General features: G+C 30.3%; 2 protein-coding genes across 3 annotated transcripts; one reads left to right on the top strand and one right to left on the bottom strand.

Moving 5' to 3' along the window:
• Positions 1-4,583: 4,583 nt before the first annotated feature.
• On the bottom strand, positions 4,584-10,219 carry LOC125814967 (germin-like protein subfamily 1 member 13). Of its 2 annotated transcripts, none has more exons than XM_049494399.1 (2): positions 10,014-10,126; positions 4,584-5,340 (listed from the first exon to the last, which is right to left on the bottom strand). In XM_049494399.1, the coding sequence occupies exons 1-2, from the start codon at positions 10,099-10,101 to the stop codon at positions 4,778-4,780; spliced, it is 651 nt and encodes a 216-aa protein (XP_049350356.1). In that variant the 5' UTR covers positions 10,102-10,126; the 3' UTR covers positions 4,584-4,777. The 2 variants fall into 2 exon arrangements, with proteins under 2 accessions (XP_049350356.1, XP_049350357.1); XM_049494400.1 differs by lacking the exon at positions 4,584-5,340 and adding an exon at positions 9,144-9,901 and having other exon boundaries at positions 10,014-10,219.
• An 8,102-nt stretch (positions 10,220-18,321) lies between these two features.
• Positions 18,322-19,309, top strand: LOC125814964 (putative germin-like protein 2-1). Its single transcript, XM_049494395.1, has 2 exons — positions 18,322-18,484; positions 18,565-19,309. Exons 1-2 carry the CDS (start codon positions 18,361-18,363, stop codon positions 19,125-19,127), a joined length of 687 nt encoding a protein of 228 aa, XP_049350352.1. The 5' UTR covers positions 18,322-18,360; the 3' UTR covers positions 19,128-19,309.
• Positions 19,310-26,731: the final 7,422 nt, after the last annotated feature.

Here is a 26,731-nt window from a genome sequence, read left to right as displayed (position 1 = left end):
ATGGCTCACTGCTCTTAATGTTGGAATTTCTGGCTGGCTGTTGAGTTATTCATGTTTTATCTTAATCAAAGATCTATATCGGATTATTGTTGCATTAGTTCTAACTTCCGAGTTGTTGTGAACCGTGTATTCACCTCGGCTTAAATCTTCATCCGATAATTTATTGCCTCTTGTTTAGTTTAGTTTTCTCTATTTTTAGTTTGTCACCTTTGAAAAGGTTACTAAAATGTTTACCGCCATACATGTGAAAATTTGATGCATTTTGCTTTAGTTTTGAGCATAAGAATTTTTACTTTTTTTTTTAGGCAATTAATTCTTATATCGTGTGAAACGTTTATCTCTAGATTTGACTTATCAATATTCGACTTAACACCATTCCCAACCAAGTGAAGAACATCTGTTTGTATGTCCTATTTTGTGCATCCTTTAAGTCCTACACATTTATTTGTATATTTGTTTCACTTAATGTGAATCTGGTGAGTTGAGCATATGTTGAAGTCCGGATTTGTTTGCATAGTCATTTGAATCTCCTTTGTAGTCCAGTATAAGGGAAATTTTTATTGTTTTTTTTTTAACTTCTGTTTCACCGCCTATACATTCACGAGAAGCCTAAGTTGTTCATGTCATCAATTGGGGCTTGAAATGTTTGGTAGTAATATTTTATTTTATTATTATTGACGTGTCTTGTATTAATAGATTATGAGAAGTATTAGGTTATGTCTCTATTCATTCATTCAGGCCTAGTTATTAAATGATCACCTCTGCAATATTGGCTTATACTCTTAAATGTTCATCATGTGGGATTATATTTATTTGCTAAAATCTATACGGTAGTATATCAATTTTAGAATGCAGTAGTATATAAATATTAAACTATGGTGGCATGTAAAACATTGAAATACGGTAGTAAACAAATAATAGAATATGGTAGTGTATAAACTTTAGGACACGGTAGTATATAAATTCATAATAGAGTAGTATATAAATTTAGAATATGGTAGTATAATAAATAATAAAATATGGTAGTATATAAATATTAGAGCACGTTAGTATATAAATTTAGAATATGGAAGTTTAATAAACAATAAAATACGATAGCATATATATATTCTTTTTTTTAGAATATGGGAGTATAACAAATATTAAAATATGGTAGTCTTATAATACGGTAGTATATGGATTTTAGAATATAGTAGTGTAATATATGGTAGTGTAGTAAATATTAGAATATAATAAATTTTCTTATATTATTCATAACTCTTACTTATTGATTCTCATTTTTGTGTTTGCATGTGAAATTTGTCCGGGTCCTCACGGACTCTATCCTCGCATTCTACTTTGGGCCACGGAGGCCCATATCCCCTTTTATCCGAGTCAACTAGATAGTAAAATCGACGAACAGGTCTCGAAATTGAAAGAAAAGCGGAGCAAATCGGGAGTTGAAAAGATTGGGCCAAAGCCTACCTTCATTTATTCGGAATTGTATTTTGTTATTATTGGGCCTAAGCCCTTGCCATTTCACTTACTATTACTTGTTAGTTCCTAGGACAGGCGGAGAAATTGGGCTTAAGGTCCAAAAGAAAAATATTTATTTCATGTTAGACTAGGACAGGGGCAGGTGACTCAAATGGGCCAGAGGCCCAAAACGAAAATGGGCCCAAATACTGGTCCAGGCGAACAGAACCAGATTTGGGTCCAACTCCCTTTCCCTCTTTATTTTATTGTATTTGTGTACTTGTTAATATTTGCCGCTAACCTTAAGGTCGAAAAATTCAAATCCCCGAGAGACGTTCATTTTGATTTAACAATCTAATTAAATCGGTCATCTCTTAACAAAACTTAAAGAATAAGTTTACAAAATATTTCGCTTAGATAATATTTTATAATTCTATTTTTCTCCCTTAAAATGGTCCTAACTAACAAAATAGTTCAATTTTGCAAGTCAAGTTAAGTTAAAATTATTTTAGCCAAATAAATTAGTTGTCGGATAACTGCATTAGCGGATATTCTAGGTGCTTTAAAAACCTTCCTAGAATATTAATAGGAACCTCGAACTCCCTTAATAGTTTTCAATAGATTTACTGTTTAGTCTTTTGAAAACAATAGTTTTCTTGATTTTTCTTAAAAATTAAGTGGCGACTCTTAAAACAATCTTAAAATATATTTCCTAATAAAACAGTAGGTCGAAATCAAAATTAATTTTTATATGCTCTGAAGATTGATGGAACTTTAATTCCCTCCTATAGTGGAGATTAGAGAATATAGCAAGTACAATATCACTATTAGAAAATAAGAAATTAGCGAGTAACGAGAGATAAAGAATGAAATATCACAAACAGCAAAATTATTTTTATTCCATATAACAAACCACATACTAACATATATCCTCATCCAATGTACGTACGTCACACTAAAATGGAGAGGAAATCAAACCAGTTGAAATGATCAATACTTATTTAATAATTTTTGTGACAAAAGCAAAGCAATTCACAAAAACCATAACTATTTGTAGATCATGTATTTTTTGAAATAAAAGTTTTAGTTGTTATCCCACCAGAATTGTGATTGGAGGTAATAAAACTTACTCGCACCGGGTGTTTACACCAAGCCAATACATGCATGTCATGTGTTTAAATTTATAGTTCATTTTACTTAGCCATAAATCATAATGTTTTACTTCATTAAATCACATAATAATGGAAACTGCATTGGCTTGGTGTAAACACCCGGTGCGGATAAGTTTTTTCCATTTTTAAGAATATTTACAAAAAATGTTAATTGCTTCTAAAAATATATTTATAACAATAAATAAGTTATTGTTGTTACAAATCATTTTTAATGTAGTGGTTGTAATAAATAATGTGTACAATAATATGTTGATTTTAATTAATCTAAAATCTTCATTGGTAGTAGTATTAAACTACTGTACTAATTAAGTTTAAAGTATATTTAAGTACTGATCACTACGTTGGAATTTGCAGGCAAGATTATTTTTTAAGTAACACCATTCATATTTATGAAAAAAAAAACTGTCATTGCAATTTAAATTACAGGAGTAATAATTGAGAATATAGCTATATACAATGAACAATCACCCCTTTTTATAATAATAATTTATAATAACGTTTTACTATAAGTCAAGTTTTATTTGAAATAAACTTTCATATTATGTTATATTACGTTATGCATTCTTTATATATAATAGCAATTTGTTATAGCAACTAAAAAATATTTGGATAAACGATTCTATTACAATTTTTTCTTTTTAACTATTATAGGGATCTTCTTCACCTGTATTTGTTACTCTGACTTCGGTGGGCCACGAGGCGGCTTTCTAATAACATAAAAAAAATACGATACGCATTAATAACGACGGATGATTCAAAATATAATGAAGTAAATGTGTGAAGAATTAAGTACACCAGATGCAATATCTATGAGTAATGACCCACATATTTATTCATTCAATTTATTTAATTTGACATTTAAAATTAATCTAATTTTGGCTAAATATAACGTCTAAATTAATTTATGAAATTTTTTTGTTAAAATATATTTTAAATTTTATTTAGGTTGATATGTTATATATGTAACATAAAATAAAAATAAATTTTTTGTTAATTTTTGTTAAGTATTAATAAAATAATAAGAAAGATAAATATTTTCTTTTAGAACTTGATAAGAATTGAACGAATTATATTATGTCCTTTTATTTAGTCCATCTTAAACCAATGTATCTCAGTTTCGGTGATCATCTTTGGACAAACAAACTAACGACTTGTCCATTTATTGACTCAATATTTCACCTTTTTTAAGAAAAATAAAAATAAAAAATTGATTCAGTCTTTCACAGTTGACGTCCTTATTTATTTAAATACTTTTATCTCTCTATAACTACTTTTTATCAGCATCAAGCATCGCCAATATAATACTCCCTCTATCCTTAATTACTTGTACATTTTTAAATTGACACACCTATTAAGAAAATAATTATTGATAAAGTGAGTTTACCATTTTACCCCTATTAATTATGAAGTGGATATGATTTTTAAAAAGTTATACATTTTTTAAAGTAATTAATTGAGGGTATAATAAGTAAAAAAAAATTGTCATTTCTTGATTTGTCAAAATGGACAAATAATTAGGGACAACTATAAAAGGAAAAGTGGACAAGTAATTAGGGACATAGGGAGTAGTACTCTTCTTATAAACTCATCGATACTTCAATTATTAATTATTTTTACTATATATTTTGCTCATGTATATATTATTATTATTGTCATTATAATATATATTTTTTTAGTAATAAAAAAAAGCACTAATACTGCGTTATTATTATTCTTGTTCTTTACCAGCTAGACTATAAAGACAATTAATTATTATTATTAAAGTGAAATAATTTTATTATCATTATTAATAGACGCCTTCAGAAAATAAAAAAAATATAGTCTTAAGATATGTTTAATGAGGTCCCTTAATGCTTAATTAGTGGTCTAGCTGCTACTTTAAACTTCATTAATCAGTAGATCTTGACAAATAAAGTAGCCTTCCCTTGTTTTTTTTAAATTTGTGTGGATGAAGTATCACAAATAATAAACTTATTTGTATTCCATTACACAAACCACACATAACATATATCCTCATCCAATACATCACACTAAAATGGAGAGGAAATTAAACAAGTCGACATGATCAATACTTATTTAGTAATTTTGTGACACAAGCGGTTCACAAAACCATAATTATTTGTAGATCATATATTTTTTGAAATAACGTTTTAGTTGTTATCCCACCAGAATTGTGATTGGAGGTAATCCACAACTTTGTTCTCAATTTGGAATGCTTTTGCGAGGACATCGTCATTGATTGGTGGATCTGATCCAAATACTGCATTTGCAATAGTAATGACTCCTGCATTTTGACTACTGAGTCCAGCAAATGCAACCGCCTGAGTCTTTCCTGGGTTGAATTGAAAATGAATGAGACCTATTGGGAAGACAAACACATCTCCAGGATGTAGAATTTTGGTAAAGAGCTTGTTCTTCATATTTGGACCAGGGTTTGATAGGACAAAACCAACATAGAGTGTTCCCTCAAGGACAACAAGAAACTCAGTTCCTCTAGGATGCGTGTGTGGCGGATTGAGACCGTATGGTGCATAATCAATACGAGCTAAAGAAATGCCTAGAGTGTTCAACCCTGGTAAGTTGTCGACGTTCACAGGAGTTACTGCAGATCCAACATTATTTGAAGTATTTCCAGGCATATTCAAACCCGATTTAAAGAAATCCTCCGCCACAACAAGCTTTGGATCCTTGCAAAATTTTCCGTTCACAAAAACTGCGTAAAAGAAAGAAGTTTTAATTAGATAGAAGTCAACAAATTAATATAGAAAATTTTATAAAATATGATAAAAATAGTATAGATCATGTTTGTAATTTGGTAATTTACCAGCATTCTTAGTGTCATCAACAGCAACACAAAAATCCTGAAGAGGGCTAGGATCAGATGCATGGCTCATTGATGATAATACAGCCATTATGGTAATGGCTAATATTAAAGACTTGAAAGCCATTGCTACTTATGAAATGATGTTTTCCTTAGTTGGTTTTTGACAAACATAATAAGAAAAAACCTCCTATTTATAGATGATTATTTGTGTGAATTGGTCCTTAATTTCCTTTAAAAAAATACATTAAACTTTGGTTTACCAAGTCATCAACAGTAAACATTTTTAAACACTTGATTATTAATTGAAACTTCCTTCAACAACTACAAAAAACCAAATCTTATTTACCTACGTACGTTGAGAAATTAATATTTGATACTCTCTTTGTCCCGATTATGTGATACATTTTGTTTTTCGAGAATCAAACAATTTAAGTTTGACCGATAATTTGCTCATGGAATCTTCAAATTTTTAAGCTAGGTACTTGTCGATCTAATTGTGGAAAGGACGAGAAAAGAAAATCCCCCTTAAAGATATTAAAGAACTTTTTCTAAGAAAAATTCACGCAAGAAATTACTATATTATCATGTAAACCTTTTTATACTATCCGTATTACTTAACCCAATGTAACAATCTGTCTAATCTTAGTTTTTACTAATTATGGAATGTAAAATTCAAAATCGATTACATTTAATTCAGTCTTGACCAAGATCACCAACCGATATAGTGTAGCAGATAGGGTTGCTTTTTTCTTAATCAGAGTTTTGGATTCGAGTTTTCTGAGTATGGAAAAATTCTTAGTAGGGAATGATTCCTCCGGACTGAGATTGTACGCGATGTAAATCTAAATTAGTCAGACTCTAAGGCAAATATCGGATACTGAATGGAAAAAAATAAAATATTTAGGGTGTTACAACGTTAATGAAACAACCTATTTCTTAGGTGCCAGCCTTGATGACTTAATTTTTTCCACTTACTTAGTACCAACTTGTATTGTCTTAGTCATGACATATTGATCATCAGGAACAGGAACTGGCAATGGCCGCCGGAACTTTCCCATTGTTCTGCTGGAAACACTTCACCTTTTAAGTTGTTCATTGCGACAAATATAGCTTTTAACGGTAATAAATATGCACATTAGTAAAAAGTGTTAAAATCTTTATAGTCATTAGTTGATTATCATTGGATTCAATGTTGCTATAGATTTTAGGGATATTTACAAAAAAGTGTCAATTGTTTCTAAAAATATATTACCTCCGTCCACTTTTAATTGTCATGATTTTCTTTTTTAGAGTCAAACTATAAGAACTTTGACTAACATTTTACAATATATTTTTTCATTATATTAATATGCGCAAAATTGCAATTTATAGTACTTTTCGTAAAGTTTTTGAAAACCTAAATTTTTTGTTTAAAATATTTAATTAATGTAATTTAAATTAACTTTAAAAATTAGTCAAATTGACTTTGGATAAGCGCAACATGACAAATAAAAGTAGACGATTAAGCTATTGATGTTACCAATCATTTTTGATGTAGTGGTTGTAATAAATAATGTGTACAATAATATGCTGATTTTAATTACTCTAAAATCTTCATTGGTAGTAGTATTAAACTACTGTACTAATTACGTTTAAAGTATATTTAAGTACTGATCACTACGTTGGAATTTGCACGCGAGAAGAAAGTTTGTTACTGTATTTTTTAACCAACACCATTCATATTTATGAAAAAAAACTGGCATTGCAATATAAATTACAGGAGTAATAATTGAGAATATAGCTATATACAAAGAACAATCACCCCTTTTATAATAATAATAATCATCAATAATAACATTTTATTATAATAGTCAAATTTTATTTGAAATCGACTTTCATATTATTGTTATGTTATACATTCTTTATATATAATAGCAATTTGTTATAGCAACTAAAGAATATTTGGATAAACGATTCTATTACATTTTCTTTTTTTTACTATTATAGATATGATTGTTGTATATATATGGACATATATGTATGTATCTTGGCCTCAATAATATAAATTTTATTTGTTTGCATGATGTAGAACATAATTTTCCTACTTGTTAGAGCATGCAGTTTAAGAGTAGTATATACTATAATAATAGAAAACAAAATATATTAAAACAATACAAGTCTTTTTCCTTAGAGATCTTCTTCACCTGCTAATGTTTTAGAATTCAATTACTCAGTCAATACTGTATTTGTTACTCTCACTTCGGTGACTCACGAGGCGGCTTTCTAATAACATAAAAATAACACGATCACGCATTAAAAGCAGACGATTCAATAAATAATGAAGTAAATATATGATGGATTAAGTACCCAGATGCAATATCTATGACATATTTATTAATTTTAATTTATTCAATTTGACATTTAAAATTAATCTAATTTTGGCTAAATATAACGTCTAAATTGATTTATGAAAAATCTTTATTAAAATATATTTTAAATTTTATTTAGGTTAATATGTGTTATAAAACAAAAAGTCTCACATTGATGGTTAATGAGATGGGTGGACTCGGCATGGGCAATCCTCCTCCCTTTGAGCTAGCTTTTGGGATGTGAGTTAGGCCTAAGACCTAATTTAACATGGAATCAGAGCAGGGCCCATCTCACCCAATGTTGCGGCCTAAAAAATCAGAAATTGCCCCAAATTGCCCACACACCAGATACTAAGCACTGGGCGTGAGGTGGGTCAAAAATTGCCCACGCACCAGATGCTACGCACTGGACGTGAGGTGGGGTGTTAAAACAAAAAGTCCCACATTGATGATTAATGAGATGAGTGGACTCCTTATAAGACTTGAGCAATCCTCCTCTCTTTGAGCTAGTTTTTGGGGTGTGAGTTAGGCCTAAGACCTAATTTAACATGATATCTATGTTATATATATAACATGAAATAATAATATATATTTTTGTTAATTTTTGTTAAGTATCAATAAAATAATAAGAAAGATAAAGATTTTTCTTTTAAAACTTGATAAGAATTGAACGAATTATACTATGTCTTTTTATTTAGTCAATCTTAAACCAATGTATCTCAATTTAGGTGATCGTCTTTGGACAGACTAACGGCTTGTCCATTTATTGACTCAATATTTTACCTTTTTAAAATAAAATAAAATTGATTCAGTCTTTCACAGTTTACGGCCTTATTTATTTAAATACTTTTATCCCTCTATAACTACTTTTTATCCGCAACAAACATCCACCAATATAAAAGTACTCTTCTTATAAACTCATCGATAGAATCTTGTTCAATTATTAATTATTTATACTCTATATTTCACTTCTGTTGCTCATTATTATTATTATTATTATTATTACATATTATTTTAGTAATAAAAGAAAGCACTAATACTGCGTTATTATTATTATTCTTGTTCTTTACCCGCTAGCTTCCTATTAAGACAATTAATTATTATTAAGGTGAAATAATTCCTTCAATAATTATCATTATTAATAGACGCCTTCAGAAAATAAGAAAATATTGTCTTAAGATATGTTTAATGAGGTCCCTTAATGCTTAATTAGTGGTCTAGCTGCTACTTTAAACTTCATTAATCAATAGATTTTGACAAATATAATAAAGTAGCCTTCCCTTGTTTTTTTTTTTTAAATTTTTGGCTTTGTACTTTGTTCCAAAACGTGGGAACATGGATGTATCAGAAATAATAAACTTATTGGTATTCCATAACACAAACCACACATAACATATATCCTCATCCAATACATCACACTAAAATGGAGAGGAAATTAAACAAGTCGACATGATCAATACTTATTTAGTAATTTTGTGGCACAAGCGGTTCACAAAACCATAATTATTTGTAGATCATATATATTTTTTAAATAACGGTTTAGTTGTTATCCCACCAGAATTGTGATTGGAGGTAATCGACAACTTTGTTCTCAATTTGGAATGCTTTGGCGAGGACATCGTCATTGATTGGTGGGTCTGATCCAAATACTGCATTTGCGATAGTAATGACTCCTGGATTTTGGCTACTGAGTCCAGCAAATGCAATTGCATTAGTCTTTCCCACATTAAATTGAAAATGAATTAGACCTACTGGGAAAACAAACACATCTCCAGGATGCAGGATTTTGGTAAAGAGTTTGTTCTTCATATTTGGACCAGGGTTCGAAAGGACAAATCCAACGTAGAGTGTACCCTCAAAGAGGGCAAGAACTTCAGTGCCTCGGGGGTGAGTATGAGGTGGGTTGAGACCGTATGGTGCAAAATCAATACGAGCTAAGGAAATGCCCAGGGTATTGAGTCCTGCCAAGTTATTGACGTTCACTGCAGTTACAACAGATCCAAGTTGATTTGAAGTATTTCCGACCATGTTTAGCCCCGGCCTAAAGAAGTCATCAGCAGTGACATCCATTGGATTCTTGCAAAACTTTCCATTCACGAAAACTACAAAAAGGAAGAAGTTTTAATTAGATAAAAATTAACAAAAAAGGATTAAAAGAAAATCTAAAAACTTGATAAAAATAGCAATGATCATGTATGTAATTTGGTAATTTACCAGCATTCTTGGAGTCATCAACAGCAACACAAAAATCCTGAAGAGGGCTAGGATCAGATGCATGGCTCATTGAAGATAAAACAGCCATTATGGCAATGATTAATACAAATGACTTGAAAATCATTGCTACTAGAAATTAATTATTACTACTATATATCTTATGAAATAATATATTCAAATGATAATTCCTTTTGTTGATTTATGACAAACCTAATAAGAAAAAGTTTCGTATTTATAGATGATTATTAAGTTTGAATTGGTCGTCAATTTAATTTCCTAATTAAATAAATAGTACTTAATATATTAGGCTTTTGAATTACCAAGTCATCAATATAATGGTAAATTTTTCAAAAAACTATTGAAGCTTCCTTCAACAACTACCAAGACCAAACTTTCATGAGGACCTATTACTCCCTAGACTATTTAATACCGTATTTTATATATATATATATATATATGTGCCCACGTGGACATAAAAAAATTACATAATTATAAATAGTAATGTGTCCACGTGGGCACATATATACCTTTAAAAAACACTATTAAATAGTTCAGCGGGTAAAAAATACGTACGGTATTAAATAGTTTAGGGGATAATAGGTCCTCATGAAAGTTTGGTGTCGAAATAGCAAATTCGGCCAAAGTTAGGGTATTTTTTAGACCATTTTCCCTATTTTTAATCATTCATTATATATTTAAAATTATTGAGATATGTGATAGTATCAAATCTTTTAATTTCTATTGAAATATTCTTAAAACCTACTAAAATTTACTTTTTTTTTTTCTTATAACAGTCGATTATTAGAAAGATTGTTCAAAAGCTTAGAAAGATTATGATGCCCGCCTACGTGGCGCCACCACAAACTAGAATTTCCTTTTAAATTTATTTATTTCCAAAAATAGCCTCCCCTTTCATGAAAAGATGCGACTTTTATGAAAAGTTGTGACTTTTATGAAGAGTTGCGACTTTTATGAAGAGTTACGACTTTTATGAAAAATTGTGACTTTTATTAAAGGTTGTGACCTTTCTGAAGGGTTGTAACTTTTTCAAAGAGTTGTGACATTTCTTATAAGGCACAATAAACATTTATTCACACTACCCTTTGTTGTCTATAAATAGAGAGATTTCCTCTCATATTAAAACAACGAAAATTCTGAACTTCTTCTTCTTCTGCACAAAGACAGATAATAAGACGACAACTTAAATGCTCATATTCAATATGAAGTATGGACAGATTCTCAAGTTTACTGCAACTTGTAAATATTTTTCTTAAAGTAAAAAATGTGTTTTTTGACACTGTGATTGGAATAGAAGTGTAGTTTCAAATTAAACTTCATCACTCTAGTATGTTGATTTTAAAAAACACTCCAACAAATTGAATAGTTTTGTGTAATATTTTTCCCTTTCAAGTATATATAATAAGTTGAATTGTTGTCCAGTATGATACATTCTCCCTTTAATTTTTCATTTTAATAATTACTTTTGATACATTTAAATGGTGAACTTTAAAATGATATATGTAAAGCAAAAGGTAGGGCTGAACTTTCTACACAATTACTTATGATACATTTAAATGGTGAACTTTAAAATGATATATGTAAAGCAAAATGTATGGTTGAACTTTCTACACGTTAGAATTAGAATATTTGTTCACCTTTCCAGCCTAAAATTTATTTATCCCTTCACCAACGATTATTTATTTATTAAAAAATTAATATCTCAGATTGATGTTCATTTGATTCCCCAAAAATATCAAATAGTAACACTTTCTGAAAGCAAAAAGATAAATTATAAAATCAAATTAAAGATGATTGATTGATGGATAAATGATAAGATGTTATAGTTATCATTTTTCTATACATTATTAATGTTCGTTGCTACATAATCTTGTATATAAGATAATACATTGTTTTAGTTTTAATAACAGATATATTTTAAGTATTATTTTATAAATTTTGTGATATTAAATTCCCGCGCGAGGGCGCAAATAATTTTACTAGTTGTATTAGACATGTAAATAAATAATGTGTACAATAATATGGTAAATATTTAATTACTCTAAAATCTTCATTGGTACATATATTAAACTGTTGTACAACTGAGAATAACTATATATTCTACAGTTATATCTCTCTACAATATTTTATAATAACAACAATGCTTTATTTAAAATTGATTTTTGTATTATGTTAAATTATATGTTCTTTATAATATAATTTGCTATAGCAATCAAAAAATATTTGAATAAATAAGTCTGTTATAAAGATGATTTGATTAATTGTATAGATATATATATGAATCTTGGCCTCAATAATATAAAATTTGTTTCTTTGCGTGATCTAGAACATAATTTGACAGTAATATAAAATTTGACAGTGACGTACTAACTTGCCAAGGAAAAAGAAGAAAGAAGAAAGAAGAAAAATCGTGAGCTATACTCGATGTGCACAAAGAAGTATCGAGGAGGATTATTTAGAATTTGAAATTTATAAATTCATCAATAATATAACAATAATATATAATTGGATTTAACATCACATTTTTACAAGTGTTTAATGTATTTTTTTTTATATGAATACAGATTTCATACAAATATTATTGGATTATGAGGAACTCATACACTATTATCTAGATCCGAATCTGAGAAGCATAATATTGGTCATCCGAATAAATAATATGTTGATTTATCTAAATCTTCATGATTTCGACATACCACAAACTAACTAAATCTTATTTCGTTGTTAACTTTTAAAATTATCTGATCAACAACTGCGTTGATTTTTATTATTAAAACTATAATACTAAAATTAAAATTTATTAAGTACTGATAACTACGTTGGAAATTTGCATGCGAGAGGGAAGTTCATTCATATTAAAATGATTAAAATTACACGAAAACTTAAAATTTTCGTATTTTTGAATCACGACACCTCATATTTTACAAGCTTGTCATTGTAATTTTAAAAAAGGAGTAATAATTGAGAATAACGTTATATTTTATATAGAGAAACACCACTCTGTAGCAAGTAACAACCATCATCGATAAAAATGATTTGGGATAAGAGTCTGAAAAATATCGCAACTTTAATTGAATTTGTTGTTGCGATACTAAACTTTCATGAGGATCTATTACCTCCCTAGACTATTTAATACCGTATTTTAAACATATATATTTGCCCACGTGGACATAAAAAATAATGCAAAATTATAAATAGTAATGTGTCCACGTGGACACATATATACCTTTAAAATACACTATTAAATAGTTCAGGGGGTAAAATATATGATATTAAATAGTCTAGGGAGGTAATAGGTTCTCATAAAAGTTTAATATCGCAACAACAAATCTGACCAAAGTTAGGGTATTTTTCAGACTCTTATCCCTAATATTTTACTATGATAACAACTTTCATATTATGTTATATTTTTTATGATAACATCTTGTTATAGGCTTATAGCAATTAATAAAGGAAAAATTACTTAAATACACAACACTTCTTTACCTATTCTCAATATTTCCCTACTCTTTTACTAAAATACAAAAATTCCTTATTTTCCCCCAATTCAACTTAACCGGATACTTTATTAGTTTAAGTATCCGCCCGTTATTAATTAAAGTATCCGCGCTGCTATATTATGCATCCGCCCGTTAATTAAGTATCCGTGCTGCTAACAACTTAATAATTTAAGTATCCGCGCTGCTATATTATGCATCCGCCCGTTAATTAAATATATGTGTTGCTAACAACTTAATAATTTAAGTATCCGCCCGTTATTAATTAAAGTATCCGCGCTGCTATATTAAGTATCCACACTGCTATATTATGTATCCGAAAAACACTAAAAAAAGGGATTTTTGGTAATTAATGAAAGAGTAGGGAAAGGAAGTAATTTCTTTCTTATACTATGTCATTTGCCTAATTTTTACATTAATAAATATCTAAAGACTGAACAAACAACTTTGTTACAGAAAGAGTTGATTGTATAGACATATGTATCTTGACTTCATATACATAACGTAATAATTTATTTTAAAATAATTAATCCATAAATAATTTATTTCCTAACATATACTGGTAAAACAAAATATATTAAAGCAATACAAGTCTTCCTCGTAGATCTTCTTCACCTGCTAATGTTTTAGTATTCAATTACTCAGTCAATACTATATCTGTTACTTTGACTTTGGTGGGCCACGAGGCGGCTTCTAATATACACTCGATCACACGTTAGTGACAGTATGATTTTTTACAAAAAATATTTAAAATATAATTTAGTAAATGCACAAAGAAGTTAGAAGATGCAATATTTATGTGTTGTATTCATAAAAAAAAAGGCCAAACACATATACAACCCCTCAAACTTGTCCTCATTTTTCATTTTGGTACTCCAACTTAATTTTGTTCCATTTTAACCCTTAAACTTCATTTTTTCTGTACCATTTAAACACTTATACTAATTTTTATGATTTGTTTTTATTTATGTTCTTCAATTGCAATTTCTTATTTTTAAAAAATAGACGTGTGCCTGTTAATTAAAAATATTAAATATTCGCGAACGAACATAAAAATTTTCAAACAATAATATTATTTTTTGATATTTCTCTGTATTTTTGCGTGAAAATAAATTGACGAAAGTTCTTTGATTTTCTTTCTTAAACATTCAATTAAATTAAATAACACTACTTATTTATTTTTTCCTATCATCTAGGCTATCTAAATTTAACGCATATACTCACTTTTAATTTTTAATATAAATCAATACGAATAAAAAAACCCATCTTCAAAAAGACTCGACTGACTTTGTTAATAACACTACTAAAAAAAGACTCTTGTTCATTGCTAATAACACTACTAAACAATGTTAAAAATAGACTGACTTTGTTAGGTTGTCGGTGATTTTAAAGAAAGAAAACCAACACAATTTCGTCAGTTATTGTTCACACAAAAATACATAACACTCTTAAAAAGAAATTATTATTTTTTAAAAAGGATTTTTTTTTGTTAATTTTTAATTTTTTAACTAAAATTAAATGACACATGTCGATTTAAAATAAGAAGTTGCAATTGAAGAATATATATAAAAATAAATAAATCATAAAAATAGTATTTCGTGTTAAAATGAAACATAAAAAATGGAGTTCAAGGGTTAAAATGGAACAAGGCTAAGATAAAGTGCCAAAATGAAAAAATGTGGACAAGTTAGAGGGGCTGTATATGTGTTTGGCCTAAAAAAAATTAAACCTAATACAATATAAGGTGTAATTTTTTAAGAAATGAGTTCTGATGAATACATATATATGTATGTATATTGGGGTAGGAAAGATTCGCCGTGAAAATAGTTTGTGCGGATTAATGAGAAAGCATATTTATTAACTTAATTTATTTTAATTGATTCAATTTAGTATATATTCAAATTTGAGATTAATTTATATTCACAATACTGAACAAAAAAATTACATCGTCAGTTTAATGACTTTCAACGGCTAAAATTAGCAAGTCATCAAATGGTGATTTTTCAAAACTTCAAAATGGTGAAGGTTTGTACAACAACTACGAAGACTTCAAAATAGTCTTTGAAAATGACTTGAGGAGGAACAGGAGGAAACAAAAAGATTGGCATCAATTTTTTTAAGCAACACTTTCCCAAGAAAAAGAAAAATGGTACCTAGAGATGTAGACTTGACGATATATATATATATTTTTTAGTTTCCCATCCATATTAAATACTTCTTTATCCTTAATACGATGTGTCTTTTGTTAGAAAACGTTTTGTTCCAAACATGGGACTTCCTATGTATTTGGATTTATTCAAGCTCGTACGGACATTATCGGACTTGTCGAACGAAAAAGAAAAGGTTTGGATGTTAATAAGGTGTATTTGTGATGGTGCTATGCAGATAAATGCTTGTTATTGTAGACACGTAAGTTTTGACCGAACTTAAGTTTACCACCGTTCTTAGAGCTTAAATATTTTATAAATCTAAATTAAATATTTTGATTTTATCTTATTTTATTAAGTTTATTTTTAAAAAAAATTGAAAATAACAAAAATAGAGTCACAATTTAAGGTACATTTTGTTTTTAATTTATTCAAAATTTTAGTAAATAAAGTAGTGATTTTAATATTTTCTTAATTATATTTTTTGATCTAGCTATTTAATTTTTCTATATTTTTATTAATTCCAAAATAGTTAATATTATTATTATTATTATTATATTTTATTTATTCACAACAAAAAATAACAAATAAAATAATAACCTACCCACTACACCTACCCACACCACACATACTCCTCCACTACCCCACTCTCCCCCCCCCCCCCCCCCCCCCCCTCACATCCACATCCACACACACGTACATACCTCCACTCCATCACACCCATATAGATACTATACACACACAACACGGGACACACATACACCTATATTACCACACCCAAACGAACAACATAGAAAAAAAAAAAAAGACGTACAGAGACAGAAGAACGAAGGAAAAAAAAGAGAAAAAAAAGCAACATACAATCAGCAAACATAACCAAAATACCAAATTATTTTTCTTTAAACGCACATAGTGACAAACGCACTGAAAAAGAAAAGAAAAGAAAAAAGAATACACTATACATTCATACCAAAAGACACTCGTACGTATAGAAAAAGAAAATCAAATCATCAAAACGCTTTTTAATTCCTTCCAACCACACACTTAGAGGTTGAGTTCGAGGTTTGCTTTTGTGGTTTCAAGTTCGTGGCTCCTTATTAGGATTGTTTCCTTTTCGTAAATTGAATTTTTGCAAGAGGTACCATTTAATCTTCATTGTATAATTTGATTTCATTATTATACAAGATGTGATTCTAATATCATGACGTTGCTCAAATTTATGTGTGTTTAATTTTAGCATTATAATATTGACATATATTTGAACCTTTTATATCATTAAATTTAGAAATAAAATTGTATAACTTGTGATTATTTGTTCTAGTGCTTGTGCCCTATTAATTTTGATGAATTATCTGTTGAGTTGTGTTCAAATAAGTGATAAGTTATTTTTTTTGCAATAATATGGGTGTTGCTTTTATCTTTTGAGTGCTAACTTAGTTCTTTTTTCTTAATAAATAAATATATAAAATAAAAACTAATAAGAAAATTTCAACAATGAGTAATAACTATTGTGCACATGTTTACGATGAAATAATAATATTATTATTACTATTATTATTATTATTACTAATATTATTATTATTTTTGTGGCCGGTGGTAGTTCGGCACCACTTGATTCACGCTTAAAAATTGGTAGACTAATTTTTGTAGGCAAATTTAGATACGCTAAAAATAGTTTCAATTAAGAATGTGCAATGGTTTCACATTTTCTTTGAAACACTTAAAAGAAATTCAAGGATGCGCTGGCGCACCTTGACCAAATTGTTTAATAATTAATTTTTAGTAATTTAAATCAAGAGGTGTAAATTGAGATTATTAGGTGTGAGGTACTCGAGAGAAAAATGCAGTTATGCCTCTAAATGTCAAGACCAAGAATGCGGTTACGCATCTAGGTTCAGACTAATAAAAATTCAATAATAAAAAAAATAAGCAAACCATGGCCTATAATAATGTATCCAAAATAATAGTAATAATAATTTAGCATAAGTATAAGTCAATAAAAGCGACCGTGCTAGAACCACGGGACTCGAGGGATGCCTAATACATTCCTCTCGGTCAACAGAATTCCTTACCTGAATTTCTGGTTCGCATATCAAAATAAAGAGTCATTTCCTTTTGGATAGGGATTAAAAAGGAAAGGTGACTTGGAACACCATAACTCAATTCCAAGTGGCGACTCCAATAAAAAAAATCCATAATCAATACCGTCACTTTAATTGGAAAACTCCTTTTTTTTTAAAAAAAAAAATTTTAATTTTGGGGAAAAATAGGGGTGTGACAATTATTTTTATCGTTAAAGTTTCTATCACACTCCACTTTTTTTTTTCCTCATCCAATATTATCATGACCAATTTCAATGAATAACTCCTCCACAAATATGATTATCTCTTTAATTATATTATATGTAGTTGTTATAAACTGTTTCTAACTTCTCATTAAGTTATAAAATTAATTAGTCCTTATAGTTGTTGACCCAACTTCATAACTCAAATGTTTAAATTTTTACCACCATTTACTACTTGGTAATTGCGCAGAAGATAATTCAAAATTTGTAATTAAGGGAACTTTTTAAGAGTAATTCAAACAATCTTTTATCTATAAATAGGGATACCTCTCTTATCATATTAATCACATAAACAAAGACAACAATAATACATTAGATTGTTTTAGAGTTTCTAATTAGTAATGGCTCTTAAGTCCTTTGTATTAATCATTGCTATATTGGCTGTGGTTACTTCAATAAGCCGTGCATTTGATCCTAGTCCTTTACAAGATTTTTGTGTTGCTGTTAATGACTCCATGACTACTGGTAAATTTATTCATAATTTTAATTAACATTAGCTAGTTGTGTTATTATGTATGTTCTAATTATAATTCCTTATTATGCAGTTTTCGTGAATGGAAAAGTATGCAAAGATCCAAAGATTGTCACTGCTGATGACTTCTTCAAATCAGGCTTAAACGTAGCTGGAAATACTTCAAATAATGTTGGATCTGCAGTAACTATTGTGAACGTTAACAACTTACCAGGGCTCAACACTCTAGGCATTTCATTAGCTCGTATTGACTATGCACCATACGGTGTCAACCCACCACATACACACCCTAGAGGAACCGAGGTTCTTACGGTCCTTGAGGGCACACTCTATGTTGGTTTTGTCCTTTCAAACCCGGGTCCAAACATGAAGAACAAGCTCTTTACCAAGATTCTACATCCTGGAGATGTGTTTGTTTTCCCAATAGGTCTCATTCATTTTCAATTTAACGTGGGAAAAACTAAGGCTATTGCACTTGCTGGATTCAATAGTCAAAATCAAGGAGTCATCACCATTGCAAATGCAGTATTTGGCTCAGACCCACCAATCAATGACGATATCCTCTCTAAAGCATTCCAAGTTGATAAGAAAGTTGTGGATTATATCCAATCACAATTCTGGTGGGATAACAACTAAATTAGTATAAGCCAAACTATGGTGCTATAATTATTAATTTGTGTGGTTTTTATTTGTAATCGTTAGTAAACTTCAAGATTATACAGTCATGTTGACTGATTTTACTTGATCTGTAGTAGATGTACTAAGCTTGATATGCTATTGTTTTATTATAATAAAATTACCTTTATTGTTTGTTGTTATAATAAAGAACAATGAGTCTTTCCTTAGGAACAACAAAAATCTTAGTTCCTCTAGGATATGTATGACGTGAATTGAGACCACATCGTGCAAAATCAATACGAGTTAAAGAAATGTCAAGAATGTTAAGCTTATGGTAAATTATTGATGTTCATAACAGATACGTATTGATGATTCAAGTTCATTTGACGTATTTCCTAGCTTATTTAGGCCTGATCTGAAGAAGTCATCAGCATTGACAAGTTATGAATTCTTGCAAATTTTTCAATTAACAGAAACTGTATAATCAAAACAATAGTTACATACCAAAGAAAATAAAAAGTACGTAGAGAATAAACAAAATATAATATAAAGTTTGAAAAACTTGAAAAAAGTACATTTAAAACGAATAAAACTTGAGTACTTTCTCTATCTCAAATTATGTATTGTGATTCTCTTTTACAAATCTTAAAAAATATGAATTAGGAGTATTTTTATTAAAAAAAAGAAACTTATTTTATCCTTTATTGATATTTGAATAATCATAACATTACCTTATAATTGAGGTATGTCACGCCTCGAGCCTACACCCTGGGCGGGACTGACACTCGAAGACCATTGTTGGCCCCAAGCGAACCCTTGGCCTGGCTACTTAACTCAACGGAAGACTTAACTCAACACAATATAAGTTCATAAACAACTTAAATGATAAAATCTGGCCAAAATGGCAACTTATGTATCAAAATAGAATATCTGTAAATACATAGATGAGAGACTCAACTACTGTTTGACTGCCTATGAAACCTCTATAATACTGAGATGGATGTTGGGACAGACCCCACAATATCCTAATAAGAAAAACTTAGGTGTAACACCCCAGAAAAATTTTGAACTAAGACCCGAACCTTTCTTCGTAGTGAGTGAGATTTTTGCAAGGAATTAAAAATTTCTTAAGTGTTAAGGTCACTAGATGTAGCACCTTGAGTTCCAAAAAGAATTAAATTGGAATTTTGCAAGTTAAGTTAAGTATGAGTTTTGGGTCGACTTCAAATGACCATAACTCCTAGCTCAGGATGAGTTAGGTGTTATACCAGATACCGTAGGAAAGATATTTGAATTATCTTTCCAACGCCGCTGAGTTTGCTAAGTTTCGAGGTCGGATGAGTGAGATATGACCTTTTGAAGATAGGCTGTCCAGTTAAGGAAGGTTAGCTGAAAATAAAGAAGGGTATTTTGGTCTTTTCCTTACCCAACCAGATTTAATTCGTTTTTAGTAATATTTTAAGGGTCTAATCCTATTAGGTTCAGTTTTATAATCCTAAAATACACCTAGGGTTTTAGTTGAGAATTCAAGAAGAGAAAAGAAGAAGAGAAAAGAGGAGAAAAGAGAAAGGATGAAAGCGTTCGTCGAGATTCTTGCATCTTGTTGCGGATTTTCTCCATGGGTTTAATCCCTAAGAGGTATGTAAGCTTCCATAGTGTTGGGTTCTTTCACCCACACGCCAATCATGATTTATTCAGCGTAATTTAGTTCTTGAAATTTATGGATTTAAGTTCTTGATGAGTTCTTGATAAGTGTTCTTGAAGTTTATTAAGTTTTGAAGTAAGATTCTGCTTAGGTCAACTTTAAACGACCATATCTCTTAGAATATTAATAGTTACGTGTGCCATAACCTATCCAATTAAAGGTAATTGAATCTACTTTCCAACCCCACCAATTTCACGTCAATCCAATATCTGAGTAAAAAGTTATGATTATTTTAGTAACCTATACAGTGCTGTTACGAATTAGCCGACGGGAAAATATTGAAAATAATCGGTTTTTGTCTTTTTACCTCCAAGAAAACCATCAACGAATTTCTTGACTAATAAAAAGCTCAAAACAATCAGATTTTCATCTTCACTCATGAAAATCATAATTTTTGGCTATAGAGATTTTAAGAAACTAACTCGAGAATCTCAAGAAAGGTCTTCTTGATTGTTTACCTTCAAGCTAGGGTTTCAAGGCTTCTAATCAAGTTCTTCTTCAAGATTCTTCAAGATTCTTAAAGATTCTTCAAGATTCTTGTTCTTCTAGGTATGTAAGGCTATCATAGTGTTGGACTAGTTCGTCCTCACACCTTACATCTACTTTCAGATCAGCAAAAGAGTAATATAGGATACTTTCCCTAGATTTGAGTATTCTTGAGATAAGTTGATTTTGAGTTCTTGAATTCATGTTTGTTTTAAAAGTTTTATTCCTAATTATCGAATATCTATATTGTTATTGAGATCCTTCATATCATGAATCATAACTCTTGAATTCATAATTCAAATTCAAGAGAGAGTTAAGAGTAGAGTTCAAGAAAGCCTTTGAGTTCAATTGTGAATCCTTTGAGATCAACTATCGATTTGAACTAAGTTTTGAGGAAGTAAGTCAGAGAATGAGAAGAGTCACATACATGAGTTTCATAATGTTATGTAGACTTACGAGTCAAGTCGTTCATGCCCATAAATTCCGCATGAACTCCAGAAGTTGAGTATCTTTGAGAGGAGTAGTATCTTCAAGTTCTAAGTCTTGAGTATTGAGTTCCTAATACCCTTTGAGATTATATTTCTAAGCATGGGACTATTACATGTTACCTATAAAGTCTTTGAGTTGAATTGTTCATGCCCATAATTCCGCATGAATCTTATAAGTCGAACAGTCTTGAGATGAGAGGTATCTTTGAGTCATTGAGTTGAGTAGTTCATGCTCATAATTCCGCATGAACTCTGAGTTGAGCATTCTTGAAATGAGTAGTATTATTGAAGTTCTTGAGTTCTAAGTATTTGAGTTCTATCTATGGTTATTGAAAACCTTGCATTGAGTAGTTCATGTCCATAATTCGGTATGAACCATATTTTAAGAAGTCTTTTACAAACGTTTTAACTTTGTTTTAAGACTTAAGTTTTGAGTTCAGTAAAGAGTAAAGAGTAAAGTTTGAAGTCCTTTTCTTCAAAAGTATATGGGGACTAAGTATTCCCAAAGAGTTTATAAATGTTTTCACATTTAAATAAGAACGGAAACTGAGATTTCCAAAGGGCCTTCGGACTAGTTTTCAGAAAAGAGTAACAACTTTCTAAATGAAGCAAGTAGGGAAACTGAGATTTCCAAGATAGCCTTTGAGCTAAGTTTTTGAGCAATTATCTCAAATCAGCAGAAAGAAGTATGTTTTAAAAACATAAGAGCTAGTATATTTTTGGGAGTAGTATTGAGCACCGATATGAGGGAGAGTTCAGACAACTCACAGCCTCTATAAACCATGTAGCCACCATGGGTAGAAAAGGGTCATACTTTTTAGATGAACCTTTTTCGAAATAGACTAGTGGATCCATTAGGCAGTTCAGGTTCTATACCTTTGGCCGGGTATAGGATGCGCTGGCAGCGTGAGGTAGATTGCTGTATCATCACTATAGCTCTTATGTGATGGTTGTCGGTTAGAGAAACTCCCACAGAAGTTATTGTATTTTTATATACATCAGTTTATTGTATTTTTATATACATTTCAGAGTTATGTTGTATCCTTGCATACACACAGATTTGACAGCATGTTTTTAAACAGTTTGTTTCTTTATATTGCACTTGTTTTAAATTGCTTTATATTGAAATGAGTTCAGTCATATTTAGTTGAGTATTCAAAGTTGAGTATACAGAGTTGAGTATCCAGAGTCAAATATCATATCTTTGAGTCGAATATCATATCCTTGAGTTGAGTATCTAATCTCTGAGTTGAGTATCTTATCCTTGAGTACTTCTGAGTTGAGTAAGTTTGAGTAGTTTGGAGTATTCCTTGAGTTGAGTAAGATTGAAAACAGGCAAGTATGTTTCCTTTTTATCAAGTTTCAAGCTTATGTTTATGTTTTAGAATTCCCCTTACATGCTCGTACATTCCACGTACTGAGCCATTTGGCCTGCATCTTTTCATGATGCAGACACAGGTATTCAGGATCATCAACAGGAGCTTCGTTGATACATCCGAGAGTTCGAGTTAGCTATGGTGAGCCTCCTTGGTTTCGGAGGATTTCATTTACCTTTCAGTTATATCAATTGTTATTGTTAGGATGTCGTGGGTCTTGTCCCGACTTCCATCTTTATCAGTTAGAGGCTTCATAGATAGTCAGTACAGTTGAGAAGTCTGTATCATTTATTTTATTAAATGTTTTAAAGACTAAAGTTGCCTTTTTATGGCGAGTTGTATATATTTTATTATACAGAGTTTTCTTTGGACTTAAAGTTTATATTTAAGTTTTATGAACTTTTATTTCAGTTTTTAAGCTTTGTATGCTTGAATCAGTTTTCCGCTTGTAGTCAGCCAGGATGAGGGTTCGCTTGGGGACCAGCAATGGTCTTCGAGTGCCGGCCACGTCCAGGGTGTAGGCTCGGGTCGTGACATTAGGAAAGTGAATAAAAGAGTCCTCCGGAAGCAAGGAGGCTCGTCACTGACTCTGGAGTGCTCGACTAGATCAACGGCGCGCTGGATGCTGATCCTGATTATCTGCGTCTGCATTATAATAAGATGCAGACGAACTGGCATCAGTACATTGAATGTACGAGTATGCGAGTTGGAATGCTAAACAACAACTTAAGCTTGAAAGGAGTACAAAGGAACACTTACCTTGGCTCTGTTCAACTCATGAATAACTGAACTCAATATAAAGCAATAAAACACATGCAATATATATATATATAAAGCTTGTAAAATAGTGTAAACAACTTAGTTCATTAAAGATAAAGCAATAACCAAACTCAACTTTACTTATATATAAAGTAATATAACTTTTGTGGGAGATTCTTTAACCGACAACCACCACTATGAGCCCTAGTGATGATACAACGTTTTACCTCACGTTGCCCAAGGACCATCCTATATCTCGCCGTGATATAGGACCTTACTTAACTTAGTGGATCCACTAGCTTAACTTATGTGATCATCTAAAAAGTATGACCCATTAATACCTATGATGGCTACATGGTTCTTATGGAGATTTGAGTTAATATGAACTCGTGTCCCCAATTCAGTGCTCAATACTACTCCCAAAATATACTTTAGCTCATATGTGTTTTAAACACCTCTTTCTTTAGTTTGAGATAATTGCTCAAAGTTTAGCTCAAAGGCTCTCTTGGAATCAATGTTCCCTTTACTGAAAACTAGCCCGAAGGCTCTTTTGGAAATCATAGTTCCTTTCTTGCTCAAATGTGAAAACATTTATAAACTTCTTTGGGAATACTTAGTCCCCTAATATTCTTTACTCTTTACTTTACTTGAAACTTGAGCCTTAAAACGAAGTTTAAACGTTTAATAAAGACTCTTGAAAACTTTAAGTAACTTTGCATTGACTTGCTTCTTAACTTCTAGACTTGACTCTTAAATTCTTTGACTTTGATTTTAACTTTCCTTGAATTGGATTATGGATTCAAGGTTCATGATCTCATGTTTATGGATGATTTCATGATATTTAGATGTACCTTAGAGTGTTGGAATCAACTAGAAAACGTAGGTACTTCGCTTGGAAACTAGTACGAAAAAATGGGGGAAGAATGGGGTGAACTAGCGTCCTTGGCGCTCTGAGAGGCGTGGGGCGTCAGGCCCAAACTTCAGAGAAGTCTGTGGGGTGCGCTGGCTGGCGCGGCTCCCCAAGGCCAAAACTTTAGAGGCTGCTTTGGGGCGCGCTGGTTGGCTGGCGCCCCATCCCCGTTACCTAGGTGTTCTCGATTTTTCATCTCCGTTTTTCATCTCTATACCCTCCAATCTTCCCTAGTTCTTTCCCCAAACACTTAGGATCAATTGTACCCTCAATACACAACCAATCTAACTCGAATAACAGTCCGAAACATGAATCAACTCAACCCCCACGCATCAACAACTCAACCAACAAGAATTCAACAATGTTCTTCAAGAACTTCTCTTTCTTAACATTCAAACAACTCCAAATCGCTGAATTGAAACAAATTGGTGTGTGAGTGAACTAACCCAACATGAAAAGATCTCACATGCCTTAATAGGGATCACTCCCGACGAATTCCACTCACAAGCTTGGATGATCTTGACGAATTCTTGCCTTTTTTTCCCGTTCTTTCTTCCTTTCTGTCTTCTCCAAGCCCTAAGCGTTCTTTAATTTTCCAAAACTGACTAAGTCATGTTTTTACCCCAATAAATCCCTAAAAACGAATTAGGAAAATTAATTAGGGAAAAGACTACTCTGCCCTTCCCTAAATCCGGATTGGGACTTTTCTCAATCCAACAGCCCAACTTTCGAATGGCATATCTCACTCATACGATGTCGAAATCGTGCAAAATTGGCGGCGTTGGAAAGATCTTCCCAAGGGCTTTCCAACCATATAAATAAATACTCCTAGTTCAGGAGGAGATAGGAGTTATGGTCGTTTGAAAATGACCAAAACTCACTTTCTTAACTTAGACAAAAAATTCCAGATTTCCACATGCTTTCCAAAAATGATTATTTTCAGATTTTAAACTCTTTCTAGTCGTTTCTAGTTGCGAGATGTTACAAGGTATTTGTAGTATTGAAGAATAATTACTAAAGATAAAATGAAGAAAAAATAATTAATTTTATCTTAAATTTCTAAACAATAAATAATTTGAGATAATTTTTTTATAAAAATATAACAAATAATTTAATACGGAAGAAAACAACAATTAAGCATTTATCGGTTGCTCTACAGTTATTAATAGCAACACTTCAGGGCCAAAGTCATAATTAGCTAGAAAATTAATCTATAGATCTCTTTGTTTTAAGATAAGTGTCGCTTTATAAAACAATTATTCTACAATAATTGTAAAATTATAAATTTAAGACTAAATAATAATTTATATACATATTAAGAATTATTATCTTCATCCTATATTAGTTATCCATCTAATTACTATAAATTAATAGTTGTTCAAAATTACTTGTTCATTTAAATCAAGACAAAATTAATTAAAAATTTATCATGTTAACTCTACAATTAATATTATTTTAAAGCCTAAATAAATTTATAAGTTCCAAAAAATGTCTTTTTCAAAGGAGTGGAAAAAGGGTAAATTAGTGAAATTAATAATTTTATTTTTATGATTTCTTAAGGAACGTGTAAAGGAAAAAGTAAATAACTAATATGAGACAGAAAAAAAAAATACTATTTCTAATTAGTAGTGCTCAATTCTTAAGAAATTTCTACTCCCTCCGTTCCTTTTTAGTTGTCTTGGTTTCCCTTTTTTAGTGTCAAACAATAAGAACTCTGGCTAACATTTTACAATGTATTTTTTTTTAATCATATTGATATACACAAAAAATTGAATTTATGGTACTTTTCGTATACTTTTTAAATATCTAAATATTTTGTTTAAAATATCGAATTAATGTAATCTAATTTAACTTTAAAAATTAGTCAAATTGACTTTCGAAAAACACAACATGAAAAT

The sequence above is a fragment of the Solanum verrucosum genome, unplaced genomic scaffold (genome assembly GCF_900185275.1).
Source record: "Solanum verrucosum unplaced genomic scaffold, falcon-dt-bn FXZP01000261.1, whole genome shotgun sequence".
Lineage (NCBI taxonomy): Eukaryota > Viridiplantae > Streptophyta > Magnoliopsida > Solanales > Solanaceae > Solanum > Solanum verrucosum.
Note: the sequence above shows the minus strand (reverse complement) of the source record. Positions and strands in the feature narration are given on the sequence as shown.

Coding starts and splice junctions, on each gene's coding strand:
- LOC125814967 (XM_049494400.1), bottom strand. CDS start 10,137: ATGATTTTCAAGTCATTTGTATTAATCATTGCCATAATGGCTGTTTTA. Junction 9,902..10,013: donor TGATGACTCCAAGAATGCTG/GTAAATTACCAA, acceptor TCCTTTTTGTAG/TTTTCGTGAATGGAAAGTTT.
- LOC125814964 (XM_049494395.1), top strand. CDS start 18,361: ATGGCTCTTAAGTCCTTTGTATTAATCATTGCTATATTGGCTGTGGTT. Junction 18,485..18,564: donor TAATGACTCCATGACTACTG/GTAAATTTATTC, acceptor CTTATTATGCAG/TTTTCGTGAATGGAAAAGTA.